This window comes from Limanda limanda, chromosome 1, assembly GCF_963576545.1.
Source record: "Limanda limanda chromosome 1, fLimLim1.1, whole genome shotgun sequence".
NCBI lineage: Eukaryota > Metazoa > Chordata > Actinopteri > Pleuronectiformes > Pleuronectidae > Limanda > Limanda limanda.
Genome location: NC_083636.1, coordinates 40,464,834 through 40,488,026, shown reverse-complemented (window position 1 = coordinate 40,488,026; position 23,193 = coordinate 40,464,834). Strand labels below are relative to the sequence as shown.

The window sequence follows — 23,193 nt, the reverse complement described above, 5'->3', positions numbered from 1 at the left end:
AGGCAAAGGTTGGGATCTATAAAAACAATCTTACAAATGTCTTGGAGACAGGAAAGTGGCAACGCACACATGAGCAGATTATTGATCCAATTCATCATTTACATTAAAACCAACAGCTTAGTTAAGCTCACGCGACATATCTGATCCACACTAACCTTTTAATTAAAAAATATATAAAACAACTTACAACAAATTACGTTTAGATTCCATTCAACAGCAGAGTTACGGAGCTGAGTCAGTCTTTCCCCTAGGTTTCCAGTTTTTTGGGGGGGGGCAGACACAGACGCAAAAACTTAAAGGAATCATGATATTAATGTGTTTCTTTTAATGATTTTGAACTGTACATTGGATATCTGACCGGCGCTGACAGGCTATTCTGTGATGCTCAGACATCATGTGTTTGTCCAGTTGTTCTTTCTGTAGGAATGGCAGGGAGACTCTATATACTCTATAAATGGCCGGGTCTGGTTTCCTCTCACAACTGCCTGTTTATGCTGTCTACATATTCGACAGAACATTCCTAAAACCAAAAAGAAAACTGAAATAATCCCATATTCATTCTCTATGAACTGTATTTTATCTATCTATCTATCTGGCTATCTATTTATTTATTTATGCATGCATGCATGTATGTATGTAATGTATGTATTTACTGACTTCCATTCGTAACCTGGATTGCCTGAATCCGGAAACATTTTTGGATCCGGTACTTATGTTTATCACGTCTACACAAAGCCCTGTCACGAAAACACGGAAACGCTGGAGCAGAGTGGTTGAAATCGCTGTGAACTCGTCATGGAGCATGTGCATAAAGTGAAAGAAGACAAAAGTCGAGATCCTACTAAAAATCTTCCCATAACGACTTCTCCACCACCTGAAATCAATGTTACCACAGCAATCAATCAGGACTAGATAGAATAGAGCACTTCGCCATAACCCTCGTTTGTGTTAAGTTACCGCTTTGAAACTTCCGTCTATAATAAAAAATCTTTTCACGTCAGATTTGTGGGTTTTGAACAATGGTCCGATGAAAATAGATTAAACAGTGATAGATAAAAGTGTTGCTTGGTAATGTCATCCCTTTCCTAACCAGCTTCTTAACAACATCGATTTGGTTTATGTTGTTGCTATTATGAAGTGACGCAGCGGGCTTAATTAGGGTTCAGGCTGAGTTTGCGAGGCGAGGCGTGGTGCGTTCACGGTTAAATACAACAAGCGGAGAAAGCAGAATCGCGGGCTGACAGGGCGCTGAGCAATGTGCGTCCCGTTTGAACAGCCAGGCGCCTGCGCGCTGGAGAATTGCTCGGTGCTGCGCTTCGGCGTCTGGTGTAATACTTTACCAAGATCAGTCTTGTACCCGCAAAGCCCCATGAGACGAATTGTAAAGCCCCATGAGACGAATTGTGATTTGTGAATGTGGGCTATACAAATAAAACTTGATTGATTGATTGATTGATTGTACCGCCAGGGGGAATATTTTCCCTCTGAAAGCCAAGCTGGGTCAAAACCTGTAATACGGTGGTGACTGAACTGATGCTTGTCTGGGGCCGGGCGTGCAATACGTGGGCTCTTCTCTGAACTCGGACCCGGAGCAGGAGAGCTACTCCGGTTGCTACTCGCAGGAGAGTGGGCGTGGCCATCTTCAACAACATCATCACCATCATCCACCTGTGAGCGATTAAAAAACGGGGATATTTTTAACTGCTTCTGGTGGTTCATGCAACATGTTTTCAGATGGAGGCTCTCAGCGGGTGGGAGGTTGCTCACATGTATGTGTGCGCACGTGTCAGTGTGTGCGTGCGTGTGTCTGTGTGTGTGGCGCGTGCATCTAGATGGAACTCTGCAGTGCGAGATACAGAGAGCAGAGGAGAAATCTAAACGCGCGACCATGTCAAGACAGAAATGACATGCCTTTGTGTAAATAAGATGAATAAGATAAGACCATTTAGTTGTTTAATAAAAAAGCAAGCTATATACTTGTTTTATAGGAAATGTAACCTTAAAATGATTTTTGTGGAGATCTGGCGCTATATTAAAAAATAAAATAAAATAGGCGCCCTCCCTTATAGAATGGTAGGGGAAACACTGCGAGTCATTAATTGATTTTAATAATATCTTCTAACACTGTGCGTGCATCATCAAATCGCTGCAGTGAACGTGACTGTGCCATCAGGCGCACAGAGCACAGAGCAACCTCGAGATCACTTACAACAAATGAAGACACTTTCCAAATAACATCCCAGAGTGGAGGTAAGGATCCACAGATGTGAAGGAATCGGTCCGATGCTCTAAATAAATAAATACTGCCGTGACAGTGGTGCGGGGTTTGCGTGATGTGTGCATGCAAATGGAAGGATGAGGAAAAGTAGAGGGTTCAGCGACGTTTGATCAGCTGATATAGATTCTATTGATCTGTGATTGTGTTTTTACTTCAGGCTCCGTTCTTTCTATCGGCTTCACCCTCAAACATTGTATCCTCCACAGCAGCGGCAGTTTATCAGTGTAGTTTCTTTATAAGTGACATCATTGCTGTCCCATATAATTCCTCTTCACCTCTACCCCACAAACAAACACCTTGATGTCAGTGTCAGAAAGTTTTGCTTCCTCTTCTCATCGCTTGATGCTGTGACTCCGTCAGGACTCACGGTGGAAACCCGTTGGTCAGCAGCATAATTTAATATACATGCCATGCTTTGCATTGACCATTTATGGTTGAAAGTGGGCATGTTGAGGGCGGATTTGGAGGCAGATCCACGTACGACGCCTGGTGGACTGTGATTTATAAGGCGAACATTGCGTTCAGTTGTGCGTGGGCACGGTTTTATAAATCGAAAATTTATTTTGTGTACGCCATTTCCAGCTTTTGAGCAACAAAAAGCATGTTTGGTAAACACGATAAGTATTAAAGAATCTGCAATGCCATGTCCATCATCATGCCACGCACACAGTAAATATGGCATTGATTGCTAAAAAAGTATGTGCATGCTCATCGGACAATTACCAAACAATTAAATATAAGTAAAAACACAAACATTTAAAACAAATCAGGACTCTGAGTGCTTACTTAATAAGAGGCTTGCAGCAGAGGACCAGGGCATCATAGAGCACGCACACTCCAAACACTGTGATGCCTGTCTCCTTGATCAGCATGGCGCAAGTCCCCAGCAACAAACTGACAATCAGAGAACATGCCGACATGGTGGAGGGCAGAGAATCCTCTGAGACACACACACCCACACTTCTGAGAGAAAGAAAAAAGAACGACAAAATGCATCATATGGAATATATATATATGTATAGGATGACAGAAGATTCCGTTGAATCAGAGAGATAAGTAATGATTTATTTATAGCTATAAATCTGAGATCATAACAAAACATAAAGACAAACCCCCATTCATGCTCTCATTCACAAATAGGGTAATTTGTGTCTCTAATTAACCTGCATGTCTTTGGACTGTGGCAGGAAGCAGCGAAGAGCAACAGGGATAGGGCGAATGTGCAAGCTTCTGAAATATGCAAACTATTAAAATTGTTCTTAATTTAACATCTCTAATTTAGATCATGTACTTTAAAATAACCAAGGAGGAAATTCTGAACATACATAACCACCTCCATATACAGTATATGATACCCACACACTGTAGGAGGTTGATGGATGTTGCCAACCAGCACACAACCTTGTATAATCATCTTTTGTAGCAGCCAAATACTTGCTAATGAAAAACAACATTATCTTGTCTGCATTAAAAACATATCATCATCCGTTTCTCCGGCAGACTAATATCTTATATCTTATACGTGTGTGTGTTAAAGAGTCATCTTACCTAACATAGGAAAGAAAAGTCAGCAAGAACAGCAGACAGGCCAAAACATCAGCCCTGCCCACAACACCAGAAACCTGTAACACACAAACATTTCAGAGCTTACTCACATGTGGGACAGTGAGGAAATACAGCTGGATGTCCTTGTGGAGCCCATTATTTTTACTACACTTTAGTGAGATGCACAACTTAAGCTGCTGATGTAATAAATTATAAATATTCTGCTTAATTACTGACAAAACGCTGTACGCAAAGACAGAAAGCTAGAGTCTGGGACTCTAACCTCAACCTCTCCATCAAACAGGGTAGGCCTGAAGCCTGAGGCCCAGAGCTGCTAACCACTGTGTTCCATTTTACTTGGTGGCTGACAAATTTCTGGTGAGTGTAATTAAAGAATATTCTCGCCAAAAATATAGTGTTTTGTTTTGAATTCTGCTTTAATTTTAATTTGAAAAATGGTGGATAACCAATGAGAGAAAAAAATCATAGGATAAAGGTTGTCACTTGACTACAGCTGCAATGTTTACAGTGTTTATACATAATAAATTGTCAGTTAGAGATTAAGGGAGCCGCAATGACAATTTAAATGGAGGTGTGACAATCCTCAACTAGGCAGAGACTCAGTAGCAAAGAAAGCACGAGAGGCAGAAAAATAAAGTATTAAATAAAACTTTACTTAAATAGTCCAAAGTAACAAGTACATACAGGGAACAGGCAGAAATGGAATGTCATAAATTCAGGCAGAGTCCAAAAACCAGGTAGTCCAAACACGGAAGAAATCGCTGGAGAGCATGTACACACACCGGAGACAATGACAATCTGGCAGAGGGTGAGGGGAAACACAGGGTATAAATAGGGAATGCTTAATGACAACAAGGTACAGGTGTGTGGGGAAACCAACAGGAAGTAAAGCTAGACATGAGACACAAGAACCCAGACACCAAAATAAAACAGGAAGTGAAATCAAAACAGACACAGACTGAACAGATCGTTACAGTACCTCCCCCTCAAGGGACGGCTCCAGACGTCCCCGGTTGGTCCGGGTGACACCGGTGGAAATCTCTAATCAAAGTTTTAGCAATAATGTCCCTAGAGGGGACCCAGGACCTCTCCTCTGGCCCATAACCCTCCCAGTCCACGAGGTACTGAAGTCCCCGGCCCCTGCGGCGGGACCCCAGAAGACGCCTTACAGCGTATGTAGGCCCCCCATCAATGACCTGGGGGGAACCAGCGGACTGGTCCTGACGGGTTTGACCTCGGACACATGGAAGGTCGGATGGACCCTCATAGTCCTAGGAAGCTTGAGCTGCACCGCCACAGGCTTTACCACCTTCGTTATGGAGAACGGACCAACGAATCTGGGTGCTAACTTGCGGGACTCCAGGCCGGAGAGGAAGATCCTGGGTGGACAACCAGACTCTTTGGCCAACCTTGTAGTGTGGAGCTTGAGAACGGCCATTGTCAGCCACACGTTTGTATCGACTGGAGGTGCGGAGGAGCGCCGCCCGGGCTCTTCTCCAAGTGAGATGGCAGCGGCGCACCAAGGCCTGAGCAGATGGCACCGTAATCTCCTCCTCCAGCTCAGGAAACAGTGGGGGCTGATATCCATAAACACACTGGAACGGAGAAAGTCCTGTGGCTGAGACAGGGAGAGAATTATGAGCTTACTCAATCCAGATCAAATTTTTGCTCCAAAGGGAAGGATTTTGTGAAACCACACAGCGGAGTCCAGTCTCCATCTCCTGGTTGTAACGTTCAGTCTGACCGTTCGACTGGGGGTGAAAACCGGAGGAGAGGCTGGCTGTGGCACCAATGAGCCTACAGAATTCTTTCCAAAACCTGAAGGCAAACTGGGGTCCCCGGTCCGACACCACATCCTGAGGGAGTCCATGTAACCGAAAAACATGAGACAACATAACCTCTGCCGTCTCTTTGGCAGAGGGGAGCTTAGGCAGAGGGACAAAATGAGCCATTTTCGAAAATCGATCCAGAATAGTGAGTACAACTGTGTTACCTTCTGATGGAGGCAGTCCAGAAACAAAGTCAATAGATATGTGAGACCAGGGTCTCTGGGGAATAGGCAAAGGGAGGAGCAAACCGTAGGGCCGCTGGCGAGAAGTCTTATTCTGGGAACAGACGGGACAAGCAGCGACGAACTCCTGGACATCCTCCTTCAGTGTGGGCCACCAGAAACGTTGTCGGAGGAGACTAATGGAACGGGAAACCCCTGGATGACAGCTGAATTTGGATGAGTGTCCCCACTGCGGACGGAGAATGGACAGAACAAAAAGCCGGTTCTCCGGACAGCCTGCCGGGATCTCTTTCCCCTCTAGTGCCTGTCTGACCTTATCAGTAATGCCCCAGGTCACAGCTCCAATGACGCATGCTGACGGCAGGATGGTGGCAAGGGTTCCGGGGTCTTCCTCCCGCTCAAACTGGCGGGACAGGGCATCAGCCTTGACGTTTCTGGAGCCAGGGCGATAGGACAGTGTGAAAACAAATGGGTTAAAAAACAGTGCCCACCTGGCTTGACGAGAGTTTAGTCTTTTTGCAGTCCTTATATATTCCAGGTTCTTGTGGTTGGTCCACAACAAAAACGGCTGCTCAGCCCCCTCCAGCCAGTGCCTCCATTCCCCTAGAGCCAGCTTCACAGCCAGCAGCTCCCTGTTGCCCACATCATAATTCCTCTCAGCCGGAGAAAGCCTCCTGGAAAAAAAAGCACAGGGGTGAACCTTGTTATCTTTAGAACAGCGCTGGGAGAGGACTGCCCCTGCCCCCACCCCAGAAGCGTCGACCTCGACGATAAACTGCAGCTTCGGGTCAGGCAAGGTGAGGATGGGTGCAGAGGAGAACCGCTGCTTAAGAGAACGAAAGGCCTCCTTTGCCTGAGGACTCCATGAAAACCTGGTTCCTGGGGACGTAAGGACATGGAGAGGGGCTGCAACAGAGCTGTAGTTCCTGATGAATCTTCTGTAGAAATTAGCAAAGCCCAAGAACCTCTGCAGCTGCTTTCTGTCTGTGGGAACAGGCCAATCCATAACTCCACTGACCTTAGCAGGATCCATCTGGATGCTACCAGGTGCCACAATGAACCCCAGGAAGCTAACAGTTTGCTGATGAAATTCGCACTTTTCAGCCTTTACAAACAGCTGATTCTCCAGCAGCCGCTGAAGTACCAGTCGGACATGCTGCACATGCTCATCCTCTGACTTGGAAAAAATCAAGATGTCATCAAGATAAATAAAAACAAACATATTTAACATGTCCCTCATAACATCGTTGACTAGAGCCTGAAAAACTGCCGGGGCGTTAGTTAACCCAAAAGGCATGACCAGATACTCATAGTGGCCGCTGGGAGTGTTTAAGGCCGTTTTCCATTCGTCCCCCTCCAGTATGCAAACTAAATGGTAAGCATTTCTTGAATCCAGCTTGGAAAAAACTGTTGCCCCTTTTAATAGTTCAAAAGCAGAAGAAATTAGTGGAAGAGGATACCTGTTTTTGACCATGATATTGTTCAGACCTCTGTAGTCAATGCAAGGACGCAGGGATTTGTCCTTCTTACTAACAAAAAACCCCCAGAACCAGTGGGAGAGGAAGAGGGACGGATAATACCAGTAGCCAGAGATTCTTGAATGAACTTGTTCATGGCCTCAGTCTCAGGGGCAGACAAGGAGTAAAGAAGACCCTTGGGAAGAGAGACGCCATGAAGGAGGTCGATGGTGCAGTCATAGGGCCGATGGGGGGGTAAGGAGGTAGCGCGGGACTTGTTGAAAACCTCCTTCAAATCCAGGTAGACGGGTGGGACATCAGAGAGATCAGGGAAATCTGAGGAAGAGTCAGAGTTCTGGGGACAACAACTAGGAGAGGCAGACACAAGACAGGATGAGAGGCAAAATTCACTCCGACCCAAAATTAACCCAGTTGACCAGTCAATGTGTGGATTGTGTCTCTTGAGCCAAGGCAGACCCAAAACGAGTGGCACCTGAGGAGAGTCAATAAGCAAAAAGGATAGCATCTCAGCGTGGTTACCTGAGATTGTGAGGCTCAAAGCTGGAGTACGGTGGGTAACATGACACAACAGGCGGCCATCCAGGGCGTTGGCCTCTAGGGGAACAGGGAGTGGTTCTGGGATAAGCTAGAGCTGCTTAGCTAGCTCCCTATCCAGGAAGTTTTCATCAGCTCCAGAATCCACAAACACAGCTAGCTCCAGGGAAACCTCAGGTGAGCTCAGACAGGCGTGGGTTAATGGTCTGAAGGGAATAGAGGAAATTGAGGTTTGGCTCACCAATAAACCTCTCCTTAATGATGAGCCCGGTCTTTTAACGGACATGACACCAGGAAATGGCCCAGCTTTCCGCAGTAGAGGCATCTTCCCTCCCTACGGCGGCGCTGGCGTTCTTCAGAGGAGAGGGGAGTGCGGCCGAGCTGCATGGGTTCCTCCTGACCCCTAGGAGGCACTGTGGCGCTGTCTGCTGCCGTCACTGGAACCGAAGACGAAACAGGGATATGGGATGGCGAAGGCTGCCCCCACCGGGCTGGCGGTCCATCGTTGAATCGAGCCTTCTCCATCCTCCTTTCATGGAGTCGATTATCAATCTTTATAGCCAGAGTGACCAGAGCATCGAAGTCAGATGGCAGGTCGAGTGGGGCCAGGTGATCTTTAATGTCCTCGGATAAGCTGTGCAGGAAAGTGTCACATAAAGAATTCTCACCCCACTCGCTCTCCGACGCCAGGGTGCGGAAGCGGATAGCATGATCGGCTACTCGACTGCCTTGCTGTCTCAGGTCCAACAGTCCTCGAGCCGCCTCTCTGCCTGATGTGCGGTGATTGAAAACCTTCCGGAGGGCTTCCGCGAAGCTCCTCGCTGAGACACAGGTGACAGATCTCTTGTCCCACTCTGCAGTAGCCCACTCACGGGCTCTTCCTGAAAGGTGAGTAATCATGAAAGCCACACGAGAGCTCTCGGAGGGGTAAGAGTGAGGCTGCAGTTCAAAAGTCATTGAGCAGAGTGACAGGAAGGATCGGCAAGTTGAGGGATCACCATCATACCTCTCGATACTGGGGAGACGGGGATCTGGGTGAATAACAGGTTGAGCCTCCCTGGGCTGGGGAGCAGGCTGAGCAGGTGGAGCCGGAGCAGTGGTCGTCAGGCTAGAGAACATCTGTTGCATCTGGGTAGATAGGTTTTGGAATTGGTCTGACAGGGAAGTTTGAAAAGCGTCCTGCCTGGTTTGCAATTGCTGTACGCCACCCACCAGAGAGGACAGCTGTTGCTCATGATTGTGAAGCAAACTTCCTTGGGCACGGAGAGCCGAACGAAGAACGTCTTCCTCTGCTGAGTCTGTCATGGCCAGATTGTACTGTGACAATCCTCAACTAGGCAGAGACTCAGTAGCAAAAAAAGCACGAGAGGCAGAAAAATAAAGTATTAAATTAAACTTTACTTAAATAGTCCAAAGTAACAAGTCCATACAGGGAACAGGCAGAAATCGAATGTCATAAATCCAGGCAGAGTCCAAAAACCAGGTAGTCCAAACACGGAAGAAATCGCTGGAGAGCATGTACACACACAGGAGACAATGACAATCTGGCAGAGGGTGAGGGGAAACACAGGGTATAAATAGGGAATGCTTAATGACAACAAGGTACAGGTGTGTGGGGAAACCAACAGGAAGTAAAGCTAGACATGAGACACAAGAACCCAGACACCAAAATAAAACAGGAAGTGAAATCAAAACAGACACAGACTGAACAGATCGTTACAGGAGGAGTTATTGCCAGTAATGTTAGAATATGTGAGTAGGCATATGGTATGTCAAGCAGTCTTGTTGTAATCATAGTCTGCCACCAAGATCACATTCCACCACCACAATCAGCTGAAACCACTATCACAATCCACCATCATGATTCACCATTGCTTCAGAGCTGCCAACTCTCACGCCTTCGCGGTGTGACACACGCTTTTGCATGTTTCACACGCACTCACGCCACACATCCAATTTCTCACGCCAAAAAAATTTTGGGCCAAGACGCGTTTGTTCCTTTTCAAACTCCCCGACAGTAGATGGCGCTAAGGAGCACATCTGTAACCCTATTCGCGGCATAGAAATCCAATGTGTATGTGTGTGCTCCCAGATAGCGCACCGGTCCCGGGGCTCCGCCCCCGCTAACTCGCTCAGAGACTCACAGTGGGATGAGAGCTCGTTCACATGAAGCAGCCACTCACTGACTCACCGGCTGCTTCTTATCACTGGAAACAGTGAAACACAGAGTTTCTCTGGTCTCAGCTGATCTGAGATCAGCGCCGCACCTTCTTGGTCAGAGCAGAAGCTGCAGGTGGTTTCTACCGAGCTTCAGTTTCTGTGTCCGCCTGCAGTCTGACCTGCTCTCACTTTTTGTTTTCACATTTCCCCAACTAAAATATATCTTTTTAAGCCATTAGGCTGCAGCTATTTGTTTATTTATTTCAATTATTTCATACATTCCCCACAAATATGGTGAGGACTCAAATAGCCCTACATAGTTCTGTTTTAAAGTTTATTTCAAAGTAGGCCTACACTTGCCTGTGTATTTTCTTCTCCTCTTCATAAGAGTTTGGTGTTTTTAGAAAATGACTAACCAGCTTTTGATCTGGATCTGATACCTAATTTTTCGTTATTTTTGTCAAGTGTTGTTCCATTGTATTGCTTAAAAAGGCTACTGTTTAAGCACTTTATTTGTTGCACTATTTTGTTTGATCGAACGTGTGGTGGGAGGCTTTGAATAATGAAAAATATTTCTCCCTAACCAATCTTGTGTCATTTTTTGCTGAACATAAATCATTAACTGCTCTTAAGAATGCAATTATTAAAAATATAGGTTAGGTTTCAGTTAAGAATTAGTTGAATACAATTGTAATCAAAATGTCAATCAACCTACCTTGGTAAAATATTAAACACAGGTTTATTAATAAGACTATATTGTGGTTCATATTAGACAGTCACGACAATAGTTTTTCTGGTTGAATGTTCAGCTCAAGTCTAGAAGGCCCTACAAGTCATGATCAGATGAACATGAATCAGAATAAGTTCAGGTATTGCACATATTTAGCATACCACCCAAAAATCCACTAGAATGCAAGAAATAACATCTACTTAAACCAAAATTACCTAGGGGTGGACCTTCAGCTATGTCTTTGCTTCAGATAATGTAACCAATGTTGTCCATCTCCAGGAGGCCGCCCCTATCAACGACTTTGGGCCCCACAAACCACCAGAATACAGGGCACAACATGGGTACAACACCCAATTAATTCCAATTCTCTGATATTTGAACGACCAACGTGTGTGGCTGCGTGCGTGGCAAAGTTTTGGTCACCCCCGACAAAATCTCACTCCAAGGTTTTTTGAAAAGTTGGCAGCTCTGTTAGTATCAGCATCCACATCACAATCCATGATCAGCTGCCACCACGATCACGAACCACCATCACGATCTCTGTTTCACCGTCATGATCTAAGGTCCACGATCACAATGTACGGTCCACAATTGATGAAACATTAATGTGATGAAGAGGGAGAAGAGGGAAGACCAACTCCATGTGTCATGTGTCCCCCGACAATCTAGGTCTATAGCCGCATAACCAAGATAAGCCTGGACCAGCTCTAACTATAAGACTTAAAAAAAAAAGGTTTTAAGCCTACTCTGGGCTCTGGCTCCTACTCTACCTTTAGAGACTTTGGGGAGGACAAGTTAGTCTAAATTCTGGGAGTGCAGGGCTCTAGGAGAGTGATATAGTACTATGAGCTATTTAAGGTATGATTGTGCCATATTATATAAGGGCTTTGGAGGTGATGGGGAGAATTTTAAATTCTATTCTAAATTTAACAGGAAGCCAGTGTAGTGAAGCTAATACAGGAGAAATATGGTCTCTTTTCTTGGTTCTTGTCAAAATACCTGCTGCAGCATTTTGGAAAAGCTGCAGAGTCTTTATAAAATAAAATAATAATACATTTGATTTATACAGTGCCTTTCATACAATGCAGCTCAAAGTGCTTTAACGACTTACTGGTTGAGTCTAATAATAAGGAATGACCATAATCAGGTCTTGACACAAAAAAGGCGTGGACACATTTTCCTGCATCATTTTAAGACAGGACTTGCCAGATTTTTGAAATGTTACGCAAGTGAAATAAGCTTACTATGGCAAGTCACACACCAATCTCAGCCAGTCAAGGTAGCGTTCCCGGATGACCACACCGAGCAGGTTAGTTTTTTGATTTTTATATCCCTGCAATACCCGATTTGTTTTTGTATATCTGGATGACATTCTCATATCATGAAAAGACTCAGGTTCACCATGTCCGCCAAGTGCTACAGAGAATCTTTTAGTACCAACTTTATGTTAAGGCTGAAAAATGTTAATTTTGGGTCTCCACCACATCATTCTTAATTTTTGTTATAGCTGAGGGTGAAGTAGATATGGATACCAGTAAGATCCAGGCAGTTGCTGATTGGCCGGTGCCAAGCAATCGCAAAATTGTACAACAGTTTTTGGGCTTTGCTAATTTCTACAGACACAGTAATTTGATCACAGTAGCCGCTCCTTACCATGCTCTCACCTATACCAGAGTCTCTTTCAGCTGGATCAGGCCTCAAGGAGCTAAAGAAATGCTTCACTCAAGCCCACATTCTCATACTGCCCGGCTCCACATCTCAGTTCATTGTAGAGGTGGAAGCCTCGGACGTAGGCGTTGGAGCAGTCCTGTCACACAGGTCAGTGTCTGATAATAAAGCACTTGAGGGAGGGGGTTCTGTCAAGGTTATGACTCTGAACTATTTATTCTTGTATGAAAAGTTTTTTCAGTATGATTATCAACTTGTTTTTCATGTCTATCCTGTGTTTATGTTTGTATTTGACCTGTTCCTATGTTGCATAATTTCCCACTCTCTGTTTAATTCTGTGTTCAGATTTATGTTTTCTCCCTGTATTGTTTCCTGTTTTATTTTGTAGTTTCTACTCCTTGTGTGTTTGCCATCTTCACTTCCTGTCTTTGTTCTGTTTTCCGACCCTTGTGATTGTCTGCCATGACCAGTCCTCGTGTTCCACCTGTGTTCAATTTCCCCTGCCTTCCCTCGCCTTGTCCAGTGCCAGTTCGTCTCGTATTGCACGCAGCGTTCCAGCAATCTCACCAAGTCTTGTCTCATCTTAAGCACGTTTGCCCTGAACGATTGCAGGTAGCACCCCACATTGTAACCTGTTATGTCAGAATCAGAATTCTTTTAATTGCCACGTATATTTTCATGTAATGGAAATTGCCATGGTGTGGTTGGTGCATTGTACATAAAAACAAAACAACAATATATAGAATAAGACAATATATACATTAAGAAACAATACTTTATGGAGATAAATTATGTGCGAGGGAAAGAGTCAGAGTCAGTGTGATGCAGGGGGCTCGTTTGTGAGCCCCACTGCCATGGGGAAAAAACTGTTCAGGTGGCGTGAGGTTTTAGTCCTGATAGCTCGGAATCTTTTTGCGGATGGCAGTCTCTGAAAAAGGTGGTGACCGGGATTGGAAGGATCAGCAATGATCTTGCCCGCTCTCTTACTGCTCCTGGAGTGGAACAGGTCTAGGAGAGCCAGCAGGTCGCTGACCCCTTCTCAACTGACCGTAATATCCGCTGCAGTCTGCCCTTGTCCTTGGCAGTGGAGGCAGCAAACCAGACGGTAATTGATGCGGTGAGGATGGACTCAATGATGGCTGTGTAGAACTCAACCATCACTTTCTGCGGCATGTTGAATTTTTTCAGTTGCCGCAGGAAGAACATCCTTTGCTGGGCCTTCTTGTTGGTGGAGGTGATGTTCTCCGCCCATCTCAGGTCCTGTGCAATGATCGTCACCAGGAATCTGAAAGACTCCACTGTTTTAACTGGGGTGTCACACAGGGTGAGGGGGGCGGTTTGGGCTGGGCTCCTCCTGAAGTCTGCTACCATCTCTACAGTTTTTAAACTGGCAGCTCCAGGTAGTTCTGGCTGCACCAGGAAGCCAGGCTGTTAACTTCCTCTCTGTAGGCGGCCTCGTCCCCATTTGAGAAGAATCCAATTAGGGTTGTGTCGTCTGCAAACTTCAGGAGTTTGACAGAGGGGTGGCTGGAGGTGCAGTTGTTGGTGTAGAGGGAGAAGAGTAGAGGGGGGAGCACACAATCGTTTAGGGCTCCAGTGCTGATGGACCGGGACTCAGATACAAGCTTGCCTTCTCTTCTAGCAATGCTCATAATATTACACTAGCTAAAAATACAAACAAATAAAAAAAAAATGTAGTGCAATATGGTGAGGTGCAGAGTTAAGCGGAATTATGGCAAATTGTAAGAGTTTAAAGTCTTATGGCTTGGGGGATTAAACTGTCTCTGACTCTTAAAATGATGGTGGAGATGAGTGCTACTGGGCGGTAGTCGTTCAGACTCGTTGGTCCCTGTAACCAGGGCGGTGCCCCGCTACGATAAGTAATAATTACAGATTGTATCATTCTTTATTGTTTTCATTAATTATGTAACCTTATCATTTCCGATGAATTATTTTACTATTCTTAAGTGATAGCCTTATCATTTTTAATTAATTTTAATAAATAATTTTAATAATCATATTTCATGATTATTAATAGTTAGCCAACATCAAGTCTACTCCTATTGCACAACAGAGGGGTTCAGTATCTTGCACAGATGAAGAAAACTGAGAGTCGAACCGCTGTCATTCTGGTTGAAGTACGACCACTCTACCTCCTCAGCCACGTTTTTACCCCCTCTCCATCCCCTCTACCCATAGACTGTATATATAAGTGGACGTGGGGTCTGTGACGTCCCCCGTTGGTTTCAGCAGAGGGATAATGAGGCTAGTAGTAGGCGTTTACCCGGCGCCATCTTGCCGGTGCTGACTCCTCCCTGTTCTTGGCTAACCAATAAATGGGCAAAGAGGAGAAGCGCGAGTGAAGTGAGCCACGCCCGCAGAGCTCAATGTTACCTGGTTAGCTGAGGCTAAGGAGCTAGGCTACATGCTAGCCGCGGCTGCTAACCGGCTAGCGCTGCAGTGTTGCTGCTTTCGGATGGTCGCGATTATTACAACAAACTCACTAGAGGTAAGTAACCTTGAAACTACACAACAAAACCTATTGCTTTATCTGTTATCATAATCATATGCTTACATGCCTCAAGGGTATTTTAATATGTAATTGTTATTGCTTGGTTGTCACTTGATTTTAATAAGTAAATATCAATACGCTACATGTGTAATTTGCATGTGATAGTAACTATATGTGTCACAAATGTTCTGATACAGGCTGGTATAACCACCAATACTCTTAACACCTCCTTTATTTAGCCTGTTATGGAATTTACAGTGAATTAGACAGTTTAGATAAGATTATAATCTCCACACACCAGTGTTGTAAACAGTTCTCATATTTATTATATAATGTGTTTTCACACTGAAAAGGGGAGAGACTTGATGTGGACTGTTATCAACAGCTCTGTGGGAGATTATCACCTTGAATATTACAGATGAGGTAGAAAGACATTTTATCTTTTAGTACTAGGGCTGAACGATTTGGGGAAATAATCTAATCCCCCAATATTGCGATTGCGATTTAATATGCAATTTTTTTATTTGATCCTCTTTTTTCCAAACAAAACCTAATTAATGATTTAAATATGACCAACACAATATTAGATACATATAGTGTAAAATATTCTTAAAATTATAGGTGTCTTACTGCTCCCAAGTCAGTAACATTTCACACAACTGAAACATAGAATTTGCCTCTACTATACTTTGAAAATATTTTGTAAAATCAAAGTAAATAAAGTTATAAATAAAAAACGGAGAAATGCACAGGCCACAGTGCACAGAGTCAAACAGTACAACTGCATGTATGAACAGTTTCCTGAAGCTAATGAAATGGTCCCACTCCTCAGACTTTGATTTTTAACCCTTTCGAACACAAGTCATATAACAGACAAAGTGTGTGTGGAGCCACAACACAGCAGACATGAGGCGGTGTAAAGACCTCGAGCGTCCCGTTCATGTCCCGGTGGTCGTACAGCGGTACGGAGGCGCCGGGCCTCAGCAGGAACACCTCTATGCTGAGCACCTCCGTCTCGCAGATGTGCATGTAGGTGACCAGAGGGCTCTGGAGAAAAGCAAGCCGGAGCTCGGCTTGCTTTTCCGGGGAGCGATTTTCAGGTCCGCTGCCGGCATGGCGGTCACCAGCGAGATGAGCTCGCTCTGTGTGTCCGCCACGTCGAAGACTTGAGGCCCCTGTAGGTGACGTAGGCCTGCATCACTATCTTCTGGATCAGCAGAGTTTTGTTGTCCCGCAGCATTCTGGCTGCGGGTGAGGACAGCAGCCCGGTGCCCTACTCTCATTCGCACGTTATAAACGTGTACCTTGCGATTAGATTCAGCCCTAATTAGTACAATTTCTTTCAGTACTTTTATCCAAAGCGATTTACAATATGTGCATTTAACCATGAGGGTACAAATCCAGAGCCCAGTACATCGGTTCTGTCTGAAATCTGTGGTGCTTCTGACTGCTGAACACAGAATAAACTATAAGAACCAGTCTTTGCTGGAACATACACAAATTTTTTTTTTATTTATAGTGAGTAACTTCTTTTCATTAGATGAGGCACAGCAGCATCTGATGTCCTCAGCATCCACTGTGGCAGCAGCAACATGGTTGAGATTGGCAGCTTCAGGCTGGTCAACATGAGGACGACCTGCACCAGCTTCATCTGCACAAAACGTCATGTTTTCCTCCCTTAACTAAAGACGGCCTGCAACTGTTTAGAGTTGGCAGTCATTGCTAAGTGTCATGGATAATAGAGTAAATTTCTATATTCATTATGGTTGGTTAAAAAAATGAACACTTGTCAGAACAATGTTTATCTTTTACTTTCTGATTTGATACACTTTAGATAAGAACAGTGTTTTATTTTTCTTCTTTGCCATAAGAGACAGAAAACGGTCAGCACAGCTGTGTCCTTCAGGCTCGTCCTTTCCTAATAAAAAGACAGGAAACATTAAAAGTATGGCATTATTGTAGAGGAAGTGTTACTTATGAACAAAGTTTGTATCCTCATTTTCTGTGGATATTCAACTATGTATTTGAATATGGTTTTGGATTAAACTGTGCAATACCAAGACAATGAATGTACAGTATGGAGTTCTTCCACATTAAAAGTATTGCATATATTATTTCATTCATTATGTATTATGTGCAATACTTGGCTTTGATTGTTTGTAAGTTATGAAAACAGGTCTGTACCTGGAATCAGTGTTGAGGTGATGACTCAGTGTTCAGTCTGGTTGGAATCCAGTCACCATCCATTTTTAATTGGCCCGCATCAAAAAAAAGTAGCACTTAAATGGCACTTTCTCATAGCACTTTGTAGTTTTGCTTCAAAGTGCAAAACTACCCTCGGGGTTGAATGCACTTATTGTAAGTCACTTTGGATAAAAGCGTCAGCTAAATGGAATGGACGTTGGCCCACTGTATTTCACTTCTCAGTTTACTGACTATGTGGCGCCCAACTCACTCCTGACATGCCAGCTGTCCCTCAGAACACCGCCACGCCCCCCCCGTCCTGAGCGAGACGATTGAGGCGCACTGTCAACTGTCCGCTCCAGGGCAGGGGGGCGTGGCGACGTAAGTGGCCCATACCTTGGTATTTTTTTCTGTATGGGGCCCTTGGGATATAAAGTTTGGATACCCCTGTCCTAGAGGAACATTCAACACAAATACACAGATATGTAAAGTCATACATGTTCTAGGTTAACTCCTTAACCTCTTGAGCTGCACGCGGGCGCGCCGTTTGACCGATCGGCGTCAAACATTGTTATTTACAGAACTGCGTCGTACAGCTAGGTACTAATGCAACACATCGTTAGAAAGCTAAGATTCTTCTGATTCCACTGATGTACACCATTTCAAGATCCGATCACCACAGCTGGTACAAACAACGTATCAGTCAGACAACTTACATAAAAAAAAAAGAAGATAGGCGACGTCACTCACCTATGAAGCATCATATTAATCCACAGATCGATAACATTCGAACAAAAACGGTCCTGGTACATTGCCAAAGGTCCAGCCGATCCAATCCAGTAAAATGATCACTCCCTAACACACTATTTCTTCAAAGAATAGCCACAGTCAGCTGTTGCGTAATCTCAGAGTAGCCAGCAGCTACGTGTCAACTTTGACTTACTTTCCGTTGTAACTTATCTTAGCATGTAAACACAGCAGCTCTCTGGGTATCAAAATGGTGGCTGCACTCTGAACTTTAGATTGACAGCTCATTTGACCCATTTGGAGAAGTTATAGGTTGTCCACAGCCCACAATAGCCAACGAGGTACCTTGTTGTTGGAAAGAGCCTGCCCCTCTTCTGACTTGTATAGGTTGAGCCAATTGAAACCGAACATTCTGATGACTGACGTATAGTATAGCCCAGGGGTGCCCAATATGTCGATCGCACAACTGGACAAGAGGCAGTCACGTGGACACTCCGGCGCGCGTACCCTTTGCCGTCGCCGCCATAGACATATGATCGCCGCCGCCACGCCCCCCGCCCTGGACGATGTTGCGAACGTCAACCGGGGCGGACTGCTCGTCACGCCGGGTTCAAACCGGATGCGGAAGCGGCGCCGAAGCGCCGCGCTAATCCCTAGAGCGCCGGCGCTTGGCTGTTCACAGCGGACGCTGAAGCGCCGTGCTAATAATATCACATACTTTTGCTGTTATCAGCCTGCAGTAAAAACGGCATTTAATCATTTTTTTCAAGTACTTACTTGTTGCTCCAACATGAACTGCAACACAGCCCAACATGTGTCTTCTTTGTCTCATATGTGTTGAGGATCATACAGCTTACTGTACTTCTCCACTTAAATTATTAATTCAATATCATCCATCTACAAGAACTTCTCCGCTGTTTACTATGTTGGGTGTGGAGGGTAAATTATGTATTCTCCACTCAAACCTATGTGGAGAATACGTAGCCCCCCCCCCCCCCTCTCTCTCTTTTTATCTATATGACTGCTTGTGGCTGGGCAGAGGGGGACATTTAATAATTTGATTGGTAAAATTGGTAAAATTAAATCTCCAAGACAACGGAAGGGGAATACAAAGTATGGGATGTTTAATCATTTTTTTTATCATATAAAATATGTTATCAATATCGTTTAAAATCATTTTCAGTGTGTTTCCTGGCGCGAAAAAAGAGGGGGTACATGCGCGCGGGGGGGGGGGGTAGATCTTGTTGAGCTGGTCATTTCAAGAGTAGCTCACAAGCCTATAAAGTGTGGGCACCCCTGGTATAGCCAATGAAATTTCCAACATACACATGTGCTACTTGACGGGGGGAAAAAAAGGAGACAGCAAGCAAATCACTGCGCAACAGTGTTCAGCTGGTCCCAGAGCATCGTGCGTCCGTGCGTAAAAGTCAGAGCGTTGCCTGTGAGATCCATGCGCAGAATTCAGTCTTGCTTTGGAGAGTTTTGAAGCTACAGTATGGCGAAACATTTAGAGAAACGGAACTTCACGACCGATGAAGCCAGGGATCTGTGTCTTCGACGTGAAAGCGACAAGTCTGATGACGACGTATCAGTGGAAGACAGCGAATAAATGTTGTTTGACTCCGAGGCAGAGGCCATGTTTGAGGATGGACAAGACATTACTCTTGACAAGTACGTATTTTATTATAATATATAATTTATAAATTACTGTGTGTGTGTTCGTGTATTTGTGGGTTTTTTAGGATTTATCTATCATGGATAGATATTTACCGCATCTGTACGGCTTTTCTAATTGCTCCCGCCTTATTTTTCTATTCCCATATAGGTCCATCAAGGTGAATTGGTGACTGCTGCAATGGCTGGCATGTATCCAAAAATATGAAAGATGTATATTTGAATACATTTTAAACCATATGACCAGTTTTGTCTCCTTTATATAAAAGTATGATTTTTAGTGTAAAAGTAGCCTTTCTAGCCTATTTGGTTACCATGGTTCCAAAGGGTCCTTTGGAGCCTCCAAATGACATATTTGGAAAACGCCTAGACATGCCCTTAGTAAAACATCTGTAAAATATTCATTTTCTGTTGTATTGTGTTCAATTTTGAACTTGGGCTAGTCAAGCTAGGGTCCCATCATGTTTTCCTTTTCATAAGTCCCAGCTAGAGTCATCAGCAGGCATCTGTTTACCAAAAATATTCAGGCGAAAATAAAAAGCTTCTAACCCACTGTGTGCCAACTGCTATTAGTCAATGCCAGTAGCACTTTAGAGTGATTCTGACTGTTCAGAATGTTACCTTTCAAAGAGACCAAGATCATGCATGTACTCCAAATGGTTCAAGAACAGCTTTCAATATAATCTGGGTGTCCTCAAACAGGCATTTTTAGGCGAATTTCACCTGACTCTTAAGAGGTTAACAGACTTTTACAAGGTAAAAATAAACGTTTATTACTTCAAAGTTCATCAGATCATAATAATTTCAGTTTAGAAAATAGGTGATGGACATCAGCCTCAGGTTCTCTATTTGACTGTCTATTCTAGTTAAGTCACACTTCCTACAATTGATTTATATTTGACAAAAAAATACATATTCTGCATGTCCACTTAGCGTTAGACACACAATAATTCAGTAAAGTCTTCCTAAGATTAATGACAAAAACTGAAGGTACGAGACAAGTTTAGTTTTCACTGTAACACGTAACAACACATAAACACCAATACTCTCAATAAAGAGCTTTGGGAGATGTTATGCTACTTTAAACAGCTTCTATTAAAATGCAGATGTGACTTTAAATACTCACGTGTCAGCTGATCACAGTAAGTCTGTTTCTGCAGAATAATAATCTGTGTAACGTAGTCAAAAGGGTTGGTGAGTGAAACAACTTTACATAACATTAGATATCTTACGTGGTGGAGCTTATTCTCCAGACACACAGTCTCCTGTCTCAGTTTAAAAGGTTCATCCTCAAAAATTCTCTCTGTGGGTGGCCCGGTTCATGTCGGTTCAATAACTACCATTGGCATCGCCATAACTGCTGGTATCTTGACTGCGGGCTAGCGGAGCTAAGCTAACAAGCCAGGTATAGACACCAATACTTGCTAATCACTACTAACACATAAATAAAATACTATTTTTACTTACTACAGAAACGGGAGCGCAGACGTCTTGAACTTGTCCATTAGGGGGGAACAAGCCGAAATATCAAACCGTATTATCCATCCGATATGTGAGTGAGAACCCTCTCCACAGACTCAGGTTGTGTTCAGTGTGTTCGGCTCCACCTGTGAGCTCAGGTGGAGCCGAGCAGGCAACAGGCTAGGAGCTGGAGTCGCGGGCTAAAGGCCGGCGCATGCTTCTGCAACGCGACTGCGGCTTTTCACGCAGTTGTGAAGCAGGACTCGTTGTCATTCATGGTTTTCCAAACGTTGCGCTTGATGCAAAGCAATTCACAGCCAGACCACTAGGCGGAGTAATGTTTTTTGTTGAAGTCGGCTCTTCTTCGTGTGTGGCAAGAAGAAGAGACGTTTATTTACATCGCCACGGCGGCTCCTCATAGCCTTTTTCTGGCGGACAAATCCGCCAGTCAGTGACGGGTTATACTAGTGGTCATAGTTTCGGATCTCTTCTGCCAAGTGCTCTTCTATTTGGTTCATATTCGTTCTTCTAAATCTTCCGTGGTTTCCGCCAGTATAATGGGTCATGAAACCCGAAATGCGACTCCTGAAAGGATGTAGTAAGCAGACCAATCACAGCCTTGCGGACTTCATGAGGCTTGCGGAGCTTTGCCGTCTAGTTAGAAAAATTGGGCGACACACATAAGCACGTAAGAAGGGAAACGTATAGTAGGGTCAGGAACCTTAATTCCGTGACCATTCTCTGGCTAATATGTTTTGACGACTGATTTGACTTCTTTACACCTTTTACAAAAAAAATTAGCCCCCATGTCCCTCGCAAAAATGTCGGCATTTTTCGGTAGAGGGCCGAATCAAAATTGGCAGCCGGCACCATCTTGTAAAAGTAACTTTTTTACCAGAGCACCTAGAATAATGTATGAATACACTTTTTGGGGTAAATTGACCATAAGGATTGTGATTCTGACATCATTTTGCCATTTAGACATCATCTTGACCCCGAAATCCAAGATGGCCACCATCCGGGAGAGCAAAAATGTAAAGTGTTATACACAAATCAGCCCCCAGGTCTCCAGGAGCTGGGTGATGTATGTTCTTTATACATTACTTATTATGGAAGGACAAAAACAAAGAATATCAGAAATAAGTTTTATTTAATAACTATAACTTAAGAAAGGAACGAAAAACACTTGAAACATGCCAATAAGAAATCATTGCACCCCAATAATTTTAACTTTTGGTCATTAAAAAAAGACAAAATTGTTAATTACAGGATGCTTTCATGTTGTTAAATGCTACACATTATTCTAACAATGTAACTGGTGAATAATAAGGACATTGATATATAAGATTAGTCCAAATCAGAGCATTCTGCCTCACTAGAATCTAAATCACCACTATCCGATGAATCCCATCGCCTACTCTGCACATCATCATTTTTCTTATTATGTTATTTGTTATTAACAATTTTATGTCTTTTTTTAATGACCAAAAGGTAAAATTATTGGGGTACAATGATTTCTTATTGGCATGTTTCAAGTGTTTTTCATTCCTTTCTTAAGTAACAGTTATTAAATAAAAATTATTTCTGATATTCTTTGTTTTTGTCCTTCCATAATAAGTAATGTATAAAGAACATACATCACCCATCTCCTGGAGATCTGGGGGCTGATTTGTGTATAAAACTTTACATTTTTGCTCTCCTGGATGGTGGCCATCTTGGATTTTGGGGTCAACAGGATGTCTTAATGTCAAAATGATGTCAGAATCACAATCTTCATGGTCAATTTACCACAAAAAGTGTCCTCATACATTATTCTAGGTGCTCTGGTTAAAAAGTTAATTTGTGTATCAAAAATGACGTTTTTGCTCTACCAGATGGTGGCCATCTTGGATTTCGGGGGGTCAAGATGATGTCTAAATGGCAAAATTATGTCAGAATCACAATCCTTATGGTCAATTTACCCCAAAAAGTGTATTCATACATTATTCTAGGTGCTCTGGTAAAAAAGTTACTTTTACAAGATGGTGCCGGCTGCCATTTTTGATTCGGCCCTCTAGCAAAAAATGCCGACATTTTTGCGAGGGACATGGGGGCTAAATCTTTTATAAAAGGTGTAAAGAAGTCAAATCAGTCGTCAAAACATATTAGCCAGAGAATGGTCACGGAATTGAGGTTCCTGACCCTACTAGT

At 43.8% G+C, this 23,193-nt stretch overlaps 1 protein-coding gene across 1 annotated transcript in view; it reads right to left on the bottom strand.

The window, feature by feature from the left end:
* Nucleotides 1-23,193, bottom strand: part of tmtc1 (transmembrane O-mannosyltransferase targeting cadherins 1) — a 70,587-nt gene that overhangs the window by 46,893 nt on the left and 501 nt on the right. Inside the window, exons 2-3 of the mRNA XM_061075801.1 lie at nucleotides 3,827-3,900; nucleotides 3,065-3,241 (exon numbers count right to left, since the gene is read on the bottom strand). Coding sequence (XP_060931784.1) covers nucleotides 3,065-3,241; nucleotides 3,827-3,900 — 251 coding nt within the window. The remainder of the gene's footprint in view (nucleotides 1-3,064; nucleotides 3,242-3,826; nucleotides 3,901-23,193) is intronic.